We start from the raw sequence: 11,140 nt of genomic DNA, 5'->3' as shown, positions 1-11,140 counted from the left end.
CTTCTTGTGTGAATGGTAAGAATAGCCATTTTACCCAGCAACAGAATCTCTAACAAAGCAGATGAACTATGCAGCTTTTCATTTAAAAATAACACTTCATTTTTTTCATAAGAAAAATAGTTAATCTATTAACAGTATGCTCTTTAAATCTCTTTTCTTGCAGGTGCAGATAAATGGAATAAAAAAATAAAGCAACAGCATTGTCACACGGGTTCAAAATGTCCTCAAATGAATCGTTATGTCGCTAAGCTCTTTTTCATATTCCTCCATACACTCACAGGGGTCAGGCTAATGCATATTTTAAGAGAAAGTTGATGTGTTTCACTCAGGAGAAAAGCATCAGCTCCGTGGCTCTGCTGTCAAATATGATGGATGGAACAAGCTGCAATGGTTGGCCTCTGAGGTAATGCATATGCAACAGACTATCAGAATATGCAAATGAGGTGATATTGGACAACCTCTGAGCGTGAAGGTGCCGCTCAGGTCCTCTCGATGGATTAGGAACTTTACTGTTACCTGTGAAGAACTCGCCAAACTCCTGCTCCAATTTCAGGGCACGGTCATATGTCTTTTTGGCCTGTTCCTCCGTCAACCTCTTATTCATCTCCCTGAAACGCAAAGGGTTTAGAAATGTATCAATCCCTTTGAGTCTGAGCGCAATGGAATTTGTATTATTTATTGAATTAATACTATTAATAAACTTACATTAAGGACTCCATGGATCTAGGCTTTATAAAGATGGCAATGGGGTAGAGTTGTGCTACTTGTAGTCGTTTTATGGCATTCCCAGACACGTCAAGTATGCAGTGCTTTCCCTAGAAAAGCAATAAAGACTTGCTAAATGATGGGAAGCTGAACAGTAGAGCAAGGGGCCGTTCACAAAGAACACATTCAACGACACAAGGACAAGTGTTGGCCTTTGAGATGTTCAGCAAGGAAATGGCCCCTAACATATCAAGACACTCTACCAAAGTACTCATGAGTACTGTGCATCTCTGGAACATGTTAAACTAGCTAGGCATCCCAAATTGTAAAATCCACATTAGTAAGCAGATTTCATGGCAATGTTGTGGTCGTAAAACCATAGCAACTACTGACCCTCTCAGCCACATATTTGACTGACTGGACGCTGGTTCCGTACAGATTGTCATTGTACTGTCCAGCCTCGATGAACTTGTGCTCTTGGATGTCTTTCTCCATCTGCTCTCGTGAGTTCACAAAGTGATAATCTCTCCCATCCACTTCATAATCCCGCTTTGATCTGGTAGTATCTGAGATTGGTTTAAAAAAAATCCAGGCTTTAGTTTTATAATACTTGGGTAATCAGTTCTACAACACATAAAAATGGGAAATCATCAACTTTATTATCTACATACACGTTCATGAGAAATACCATAAGATGTCGGAGTGCAGAGGGCAAATCTACTTTCATAAATAAAAAAATGATATCTCTAGCTATTGGGGTGACATACTAAGAGATAAAACAGCAGCAGTAAGCTAAGCGGAAATACCCGTAGATCCCACTGACTGGATGAACTGTATACTACAGGGAAAGACTGATGCTGTTACATTTTCTACTTATATCTTGCTCACTGCAGACTAATAATCTCACTTACCTTCTTGATCAGAACTGTTAGCCGCTTTTTTAAAATTATGAACATAAACAAAAATGGTTAAATAAAAGTCTGAAAAACTGAAAAACAAACAATAAATAAAGTGTTCAAGATGGAAAACATGAAAGAGCTCTGTGGCACTCATCAGCAAACTATGAGAATGATATAGGATCTTTATTCCCCTTTGGGTTTGAGATGAAAACCTCCACAATGTTGTAATTTTTTTTGGTTATTATCTATAGCATAAGACAACAAAGCTCTTTTCCAAAAACATTATAAAAAATCTTACAAAGTGTGGGTTACAAAGTGTTACTTTCAAGGTTTGCTCGAAGAACTTTTATTGGGTTTTGTATTTACTTAGACCAATTATAACTTCAGAAAACATCACAATAAAGTGACCAACCCTTAAGAAAAAGAAGTATACTTCAAGTTAATTTTATGAAGTATACTTAAGTAATGTTCAAGTATATTTTTAAGTATACTTTATGTAGTAAGTATACTAATATCAATGTGTACTTGAAGTAAACTTGTAAGTGTACTATTTCAAAACTGCTTGGGACTAAATTGGCCCAAAGTATACGTTTAAGTGTACAATAATTGTAAGAGTAGTAAACTACTTAGTTTAGTAGTACATTTTTTAGTTAATGAAAGTACACACTGAAGTGTACTCTCAGTAAACTACTAGTTTAGTAGTTTATACTGCAAGTATACTTGTAAGTTTTCTTTAAGTGAACATAATATTATACTTATAGTTCACAATTTATATATTATTTTTGCACTTGCAGTATACTACTATGTTCAAATGTAGATATTATTTTTTATACTTGAAAAATACCTTTAACTGTACTTTAATTTTAAAAACATTTTATTAGCTTCCTGCATCCTTTTTTAATCAACACTTGAATGTCAGTAAGTTTCATAAAGAAAGGCAACATTTTAAAGTTGAGAAAATTACATTTTTGTCAAAGACTACGCCTTGATCAGATTCAGAACAATGATCAAAACACAGATGGAGTAGATCGAGTCCAACACCCCCAAAGCTTGTTTTCTCTTCATGGGCTACGTTTCATTTCATTTGGTAATATTAAGCAGTTTTGATTTACACGCTGTTTAATGTTTGATGATCACGTTATTTTAAATTTAAGTGAGCAATCTTCTATCACTTGTTTCAGCTTCTTCTCCTGTGTTTTGATCCAGAGATTCTGTACTAGAAGATGTGTCATAGCGCCCCCTACCGTATAACAGTGAAAACATGGATAGCTGGAAAATTCAGTCAATGGTGGGGAGTAAAGTAGAATTAAATTCCTATGTACACTACCAGTGGACTAGCCTACACAAAAATTCAGATACGCAGAATTAGAAACATATCTGTTTTTATATCAATATTCTAATCAATATTTTCAAACAACGTACATTTCATAAGACTGTATATGAAAAACTATGTAAAAAAAAGTATATTTAATAGGCTACTCGATCAAAAGAGTTAACACAACTACAAGCCAAGAATACTTTGAATACTTAATTATACTTTTAAGTATATCTCGATCAAAAGATTGAGTTCAAGTACAGGCCAAATATAATAATAGAAGAAAATCCAAGGCACTCTTCTTTTAGAAATTAATAAAAAGCCTTTATTTGACTGGCTATTTCATGTTAGAAAATTTTAAAAGACATGGGCCAAATATACTTGGACTTTTCTCTCAGAATAAGTCAAGTACACTTAAGTGTAATTTTAAGTATATTTCTGAGAAGTAAATAAAGTATATTTTTTAGAAGTATATAAAATGTAGACTGAAAGTATACTTTATTATTTTTAGTTTAAAGAAGTATACTAACAGAATACTTGAATAAACTTAGTTTTCGTAAGGGTAGTTGAAATTTGTTAATCAGCAGACCTTGAAGTAAGTGATTTCATAGTCACAGCACAATGAAATGAGTTTCAGGAACTGCACAGCAATAGTTATGAGCACTGTGGGGCAGTAGGGAACACCACGGACTCTTATGGTCAGGTCACTTACCTTACCATCTCATTTTGATGAATCCCACCAGTACCACTATCAGCACAAAGGCTTAAAAACCCCCAAGACTACTGAACATAATTACAAACTACCTTGGCCAGAGGTTTTTTTAACACTCCAGTTGAAATTTATAACGGCACCAGTGAGAATAACACAATACAGTATTGCTCATTTAGGCTCTTTTGAGAGTGTAGTTGAGTCAGCCTCTACTGAAGGTTAATTTGTGCATTCTAAAGATGAAAAATGAATAATTAATGAAAGATCCACCAGGAGATTAGTTTATCTGATAATCTAACCACCTGGGCAAGAACCACAAGATCTCTGTAGGGTACTTACGTGGCACACATGACCCAAACTTGTCCGGGAACTCGGAGATGAGGTCATCGTTGACTCTGTCCTTCATGGGCCCCAAAATTATAACTGGTCTGGCGTAATTAACTGTTCAAACAGATAATACAGAAAAAACAAACAAATTGAACATCAATCACGTAGTGTATTTACACTTATACAGAACTTCATACAGTCCAAGCATGAGAGACAGTGGAGAAGCACTTACTCTCTTGTCTGATGACAGGCTCATACGAGAGGATCAGTTCCTCTTGACTCCCTGGAAACAGAACAGAGAAACATACTCAGTGGGGTGGGTGGTTGTGATGGGACTCAGCTTGCTTTCTGTAGAACGCCAGTGATCGAGACACATTTGATGTGCCCTTCACCAAGGTCTCGCCTCTCAGAGTGCAGCTCGAGTGGATGTGTAAATGAGTTACTGAGCATGTAATGTCATTACGTACTTGTTGACAAGGACATTTGCTTTAAAAAAAAGAAAAATGAAAAACAGTGGCAAAATTGAGTTAGCGCTCATTTGGGAGATTAAAGGGATTGGCAGAAAGGCTTTGGGATGATGATGGACAACAGAAAAGCAATTTAATCACGGATGAGACTGACGTTTCAGACAGTGACAATACTAATTGAATATATAAGTACAATTATGGGAACGCAGGTCCAATGTGACGCTAGTTTTGAGGTAGTCTGTGCACACAGGGATTTCAAGTTGCCAGAGTAGTTTATTTTTAGCCCTGGGACGAACAGAAGCAGGCTGCCGCAGGAACACTATATGGCTATTATCCATCGATTCAAACCCAGATAGGATTGAGTGTTATTCTGAGGCAGAGCTTAATTTCTCTCATTGGAAGTGGTAACATTAAACTATACAGAATGAATCACGCATGAATCAGCTACTGTGTAGTGCTCCACTCTTACCCAAAACAATTTAAATGCTGTGGAAAAGCTAGATGGCCTCTATTGTTGTAGCTATTGCCATAAACAGAATGGATTATGTCTATATACAGCCTTACAAACACAAAGCACACTCTAAAGCTCTGTTCAACAACCTAATGAGCTGCCTACAGAGGCAGAATTTTAAGGCATCAAATGTAGACCCACAACACAAAGGCTGTTCTGAAAGGTAGGAAACTTAATTTTGCTTTTAAAATTTGGTAAAAAGGGGATATATCAAATGCTATTGCAAGTTGAGTCTCACATGGATGGTTATGTAGAGCACTAAAAATCAGTCATGGTGGTTAGAAGGCAGCTGCCTATGTAGGTAGGCAGGAAAGGAAAGGACGAGTTTTATGCATTAAACAGCAGTCAAGATGACAGCATCTGTGAGGATTTTAAACAAGGTTATGTGGGTTTGATCAATGCCTGGAGCTTTTGGTGGAGACAGATTATACATCATCTTGTAAGACCAGACAGTGACCTTTGCCCTCTGCACCTAATATGGAGCCAGCTATCCACCTTATTTATTAATACATTTTTTTGTATATTGTTTTTTTCTGGTGATTTTTGCCTTTTATTGTGACAGGACAGTATAGAGTGGACAGGAAGCGAGATGGGAGAGAGACGGGGGACGGGATCGGGAAAGGTCCATGACTCGAACTTGGGCCACCCGAGCGCAGCGGTGCTACATGTCGACGCGCTGACCACAAGGCCATCGGCGCCGACTATCCACCTATTTTTTAAGAGCAGGCATGACCATTTGTAACTTGACTGTGCAAGGCTTCCCAGTGGGATCCACTTTCAGTTATTTTAGCTGTACAAAACAGCTTGTTATGCTGCTTGTTGTTGCAAATTGATATTTCTTATTATATTATTTTAATGTTTTGTCGTAATTATAAACCAATGGTTTGTATCACAAATAGTTTTATCGTTTACTGCACTTTGTTATTTTTCTAGTTTTTTTTTTTTTTTACTTACAGTGGCAAATTAATCTAAAGTCTCGTACAGTCACAGAAAGTAGTTTACTTCCGTGTTGCAAAATAAGGTTGACTTAATAATTATGCTTGTACTAACATCAGATGAATGAGACATGGTGACTTTAGAAAAAACATTGAAAGAAGTCCCTTATGCTCACCAAGGCTGCATTTATTTGATCAAATACAGTCCAAACAGAGTAAAACTTATAAATTATTAATTATTAAATTATAATATTATAAAATATGAAAACAATTTAAAATGTTTTCATTTATTCCTGTGATGAAAAGCAGAATTTTCAGCATCATTACTCCAGTCTTCAGTTTCACATGATCCTTCAGAAATCATTCTAATAAGATGATTTGATGCTCAAGAAACATTTACTATTATCAATGTTGAAAACAGCTGTGCTGCTAAATATTTTTGTGGAAACTGTAATACATTTTCTTTTCTCCAGCATTCTTTGATGAATACAATGATGTCTTTACTGTCACATTTAATCAATTTAATGCGTCCTTGCGAAATAAAAGTATTTCTTTCTTTAAAAAAATAAAATAAATCATTCATATTAATTAAACGTTTCTTGAAATGTAACTCTGAAATGTTTCAACTTAAAGTTGCTATGGCTAAAACTGATCTCTTTCTAAAATGAAACAAACTGGAAAAGATTCTTTCTGACAGTACATATCATTTTCATCAGCACGTTATCAAGTGGGTCTATTTCCAAAATAAATTAAATAAAAGCCACAAATCCTGTTTACCGGCCAAGGGGAAACAAACAAGTCATATTTCATTATGTTGACGTTGGCACTCTATGGCTGTCTAGAAGAGCATCATGCAATATGACAATTATATAGCAAAACCTAATCTGTCCAATGTGACAAGCTCATCCATCCAGGCTCTGAATACACACTCGGCCTGGAAACCTGCCACTCTCAAGATGACTTCAAAACCTGACAGCTAATGTTTTGGAGCTGGACTACAGTACTATCTCCAACAACCTGACCTAAAGTCATCATGTTACTCAGTAACTTTCTTATAACAGTACGTTCTAGTTTTTAACAAGTCTAGAAGATCATTATCAGGGGCTCGCTATAAACTCTGACAGTCTAAGTTGGTTGTATTGGACAAAATTAGACTTGAGTTTCAAGCATAAAATAAAATTAGACACAGAAGATTAAATTAGGGACCCAGTCCCGAGAAAGAGAGATGAACATGTTCAACCCAAAAGAAATATCCTCTATTCTGATCAAGCTGTATTTACTTATACATAAGCTGTGAACAACATTTTCTTCCCCTCTCTATGGATTATATCTTGGCACAAATACATATTAATTCATTGAGAATAATGCTAAATATTCTGTTTGACTGATGTGGATTTCCTCATTCCCTTAAAACCATATTTTAATAACAGTTTTAGCTAAATGCTCCTGATGTGAACATAAAACACTGTCAAAACCACAAGACAACATTTGGCACAGCACTGCAGAGACATCATAAAAGACAAAGACAAAGGACTAGAAAGTAGCATAGATATCTATGAACAGAACTGCATATTCTGATTTGTTTTGAATCATGTCTGTAAGATAATCAGAATTTATCACTTCTATGTGTCTTTTATTGTAGCATTTATATTTGACAAACCCACCCTAAACAAGACATACAATCAAAACAAAACTGTTCAATTTACGTTTCATAATTTTTAGCCAGAATAAACCTTTTCCAGCAATGCAAGACTAAACATCAGAAAACAGCACAACAGTCTTGACATACAAACTAAACGAACAACATTTGACAAACTATTCTCACACGTGTTACGTTCATGCAACATTTTAGCTACCACATAAACCTAAGGATGATAATGCAGGAATCCCTGAAACCTGTAGACCAACATACATTAGTATTCTGACATGCAGACAGGTCTGTCGTTGACGTAACAGAAAAGAACAAATCTGAACTGAAATGTTACATGTGTGGTTGGGAGAGGGGTATTGGGTCCATTCCTTAACACACTTACTCAGTGTCTTTGCTCCGTACCCGTCCTCCCCTATTCCAGAGATGTCCTACACCACACAGCCGATCAGGGGGGCGGAGAAAGAGAGAGACGAAGAGAGATGAAAGAATGGGAGACAGAGAGACAGAGGGAGAGAGAGAGACAGTAAGGTTGTTGGTGGAGCGGGGAGAAACGCCAGCAGAAGAAGGAGGGCATGGGCTTCCTGGAGCTACCTACACACACCTAGACCTTTCACCTCACCCCGAGGATGCGTTTGTGTGAGCATGTGCTGTTTTTATGTACCTACGTGTCAGAGTGCACGTGCGTTTGTGGCTACTTACTTTCCGAGTCGCTGCCGTCTTGCTCGTCGGCGTCCTTGTTCTTGTAGAAAGGGAACTTGCGTGAAAAGATGAAGTTCTTTCTACGTTTTTCACTGAATGACTGTGCGGAGAGAGAGCATGGTGCAAACAGGGGGCTCTAAACGCTGTCACAAACATGCTGACAAAAACAACACAACGACCGGAACTAGACGTGAGGGACAGCAGCCAGGAAACAACCAAATATCAAATTGTATCATTCTGTTTTCATGGTCAGGATCGTTAATGAAATCAAATGAGCAATTCACCCATTTTAAATAGGTTTTTATTTGTACCAAGGGAATTGCATTATTTTTGGCTAGAGCTGAAAGCACTTGGATGATCCTGAATAGGTGGTCTTTGTTTGTTGTGAAGGCTGATCCAAACCCTGCTGTCCATGACGTCACAGCACCTGAGCTATTCTTAGACAGCTCAAATGTATTCAAATCAAAACATGATCAGTAGAAATGAACATACAACGGAGGTAAACAATGATAAAAAAAGGCCAACTGAAGCTGGTTTAGTGCCATGCAAAGGCAAAGGGGACTTAAAAAAATAAACTCCTATTCAAATATTAAGCATGCAGGACTCCTGACAGGGTGACATGCTGATCAAAGGGGCAAAATTTGTGCTGCTTATGTGTAGTATTATGATTTTCTGAAGGTGAACTGTTTTTAAAATGGTTATAAAATGCTGAAAAAAACAAATGAGGTAACATATATGTGCCTGGGGTGATTCTAAATGTGAACCTGTGCTCAATATGCTGCCTGATATGAACATAATTTTCCTGATTAATCTATAATGGTGGAACCCATCAAGGATATGTCCACATCATCTTTCACCCCAAGATCTATATGACTTATATTACATCAAGTCTATTTTAGAACCATTACAATTTAAAATGTTATTGAAACGCCATTGAATAACGTAATTCAGTTCTTAATAATGTGATGCAAAACTCAATAAGAAACAAATAAAGAAAAACAGTAAATATTTAAGTTGTAAAGTATGTATTTTTAAAGTATGTATAGTTGTAAGTTGTATTAGTATTTTTTATCCTGAACTTAATAATGCTTTAATAAAAATAATTGTCAGAATGTGATATGTTAATTAGAATGAGATTGATTACAGCAATACAATCAGGAGTATTATGCTTAATTATTATGAATTGCAATGGTTCTAAAATAGGTTTCATTTCCTTTATGCAAATCATTTTTTTAATGATTTGTGGGTGAAACATAACCTAGACATTTCTTAATGAGATTCATACTTAAATGTTTGGCAATAAATATAATTTTGATTTAAATGCTTTTGTGTGTATTTTGTGGTTTTTACCTATTTTAATATATCAGTACACTGTACGAAATAAACCAATTGTACCCCTGATAGTGATTAAAGGGAATATTCATAACTTTCACCTAACTAATTCTCCCTATTATAAGGCATATAAACACTTCTAATCAATGCATTTTTAATCAACACTGACATCCTATGAATCATAAACCTGAAATGATACATACACAAGTTGGTGCAACTGAACACAAAGACAAAACCACACGACAAAATCCTCAAGTAATCCATCAGTGCCAACATCCCCACCCCTCTCCTCATCTTTAAAAGACAGAGGGAGAGGGAAAAAAGAAAAAAAAAGAAAAGAAACAAAAGACAAGGAAGAAACTGAAATTTGCAGGGCTGGCTGTGATGTTGCTATGGATACAATTGTGAGGCTGAAACCCTGAACGGCTCTGCGGTTGGGTGCCGAACTAAAAATACATCCTTCAGTTTGATTCAATTACCTCTCTCAAATACACACATAATAATTATTTACTACAGATGACCTTACCATACTGATCTCATAAAAGATGAAGAGACATCTATGTACAGACATAATACTGAGGCTGTTTCAGTGAGCGCCTGTTGGGTTGTGCTGCAGTACTGATGCTGAGAGCTCAGAGTGAGCTGTCACACTGCGGCACGAGGACAGTCTCTCACACACACTTCCATTCTGACTGACTGACCCACCAGCACCACTTGAAATGGAAAAGTAAATTGAAGATGACAGGGAACGAAAGAAACTAAACCGGATAGACTGAAGAGAGATGAGTGAAGAGACACGACAGGGGCTGCAGGTGAACTGTGTCTAAACTGTCAATAAATCGCTGGGCCCTTCCTGTTTATACCTGAAAACTGGGGCGAACAGAATTTCGGATGTTGGCACTGACTTAAAGTCAAATAGAACACTTACCCCTTTAGAATCGAGGCTACCGGGTTTTGCATTGAATTTAACCGTCTTCAGACGAGCTCTCTCTTTTCTCTCCACCCTGTCACAGGAATAGAGACATAGTCAGTGAAACACTTAACTAATGTACTTGCACTACATTTGTACGGTTTTCATAAACATATTGTAACTGTTTTCAGCATTAACAGTTATTAGAAATATTTATTGAGCACCAAATCAGCAGATATGATTAGAATGATTTCTGATAAAAAGTGATAGTAAAGATTTATATTGTTAGAAAAAAAGTATATTTTGAATAAATGCTGTTCTTTTTAACTTTTTATTCTTCACTAAATCCTGAAAAAGTATAACAGTTTCCAAAAAAATATTAAGCAGCACGACTGTTTCCAACATAATAACTGAGTATCAAATCAGCATATTAGAATGATTTCTGAAGGATCATGTGACACTGAAGACTGGAGTAATGATGCTGAAAATTCAGCATTGCCTCACATCAATAAAATACAGTGCTATGCATAAGTTTAGACACCCATGCTAAAGTTGACTAAAAAGAGGAATAAAAAAATCATCTTTTGGAAATTGAACTTAATGCCTTAATTTAAAAAATTAGGAAAAATCCAACCTTTAAGGACACCAATTTTCTTTGTGAATGAATAATGTATCGTAAA

General features: G+C 36.2%; 1 protein-coding gene across 12 annotated transcripts in view; it reads right to left on the bottom strand.

Annotated features, from left to right (window-relative positions):
- dlg2 (discs, large homolog 2) overlaps positions 1–11,140 on the bottom strand; it is a 243,638-nt gene that overhangs the window by 2,097 nt on the left and 230,401 nt on the right. For 10 of the 12 annotated variants that reach the window (XM_081354624.1, XM_081354629.1, XM_081354633.1 and 7 more), the window contains 7 exons: positions 10,479–10,554; positions 8,219–8,318; positions 4,188–4,238; positions 3,968–4,069; positions 1,099–1,271; positions 706–815; positions 517–608 (listed from right to left, as the gene is read on the bottom strand). In XM_081354624.1, the coding sequence (XP_081210750.1) occupies positions 517–608; positions 706–815; positions 1,099–1,271; positions 3,968–4,069; positions 4,188–4,238; positions 8,219–8,318; positions 10,479–10,554 (704 nt within the window). Of the gene's footprint in view, positions 1–516; positions 609–705; positions 816–1,098; positions 1,272–3,967; positions 4,070–4,187; positions 4,239–7,901; positions 7,948–8,218; positions 8,319–10,478; positions 10,555–11,140 lie in introns of all 12 variants that reach the window. The other 2 variants (XM_081354630.1, XM_081354632.1) reach the window with 1 other exon arrangement.

Source organism: Scardinius erythrophthalmus (assembly GCF_964197995.2).
Source record: "Scardinius erythrophthalmus genome assembly, chromosome: 23".
Lineage (NCBI taxonomy): Eukaryota > Metazoa > Chordata > Actinopteri > Cypriniformes > Leuciscidae > Scardinius > Scardinius erythrophthalmus.
Note: the sequence above shows the minus strand (reverse complement) of the source record. Positions and strands in the feature narration are given on the sequence as shown.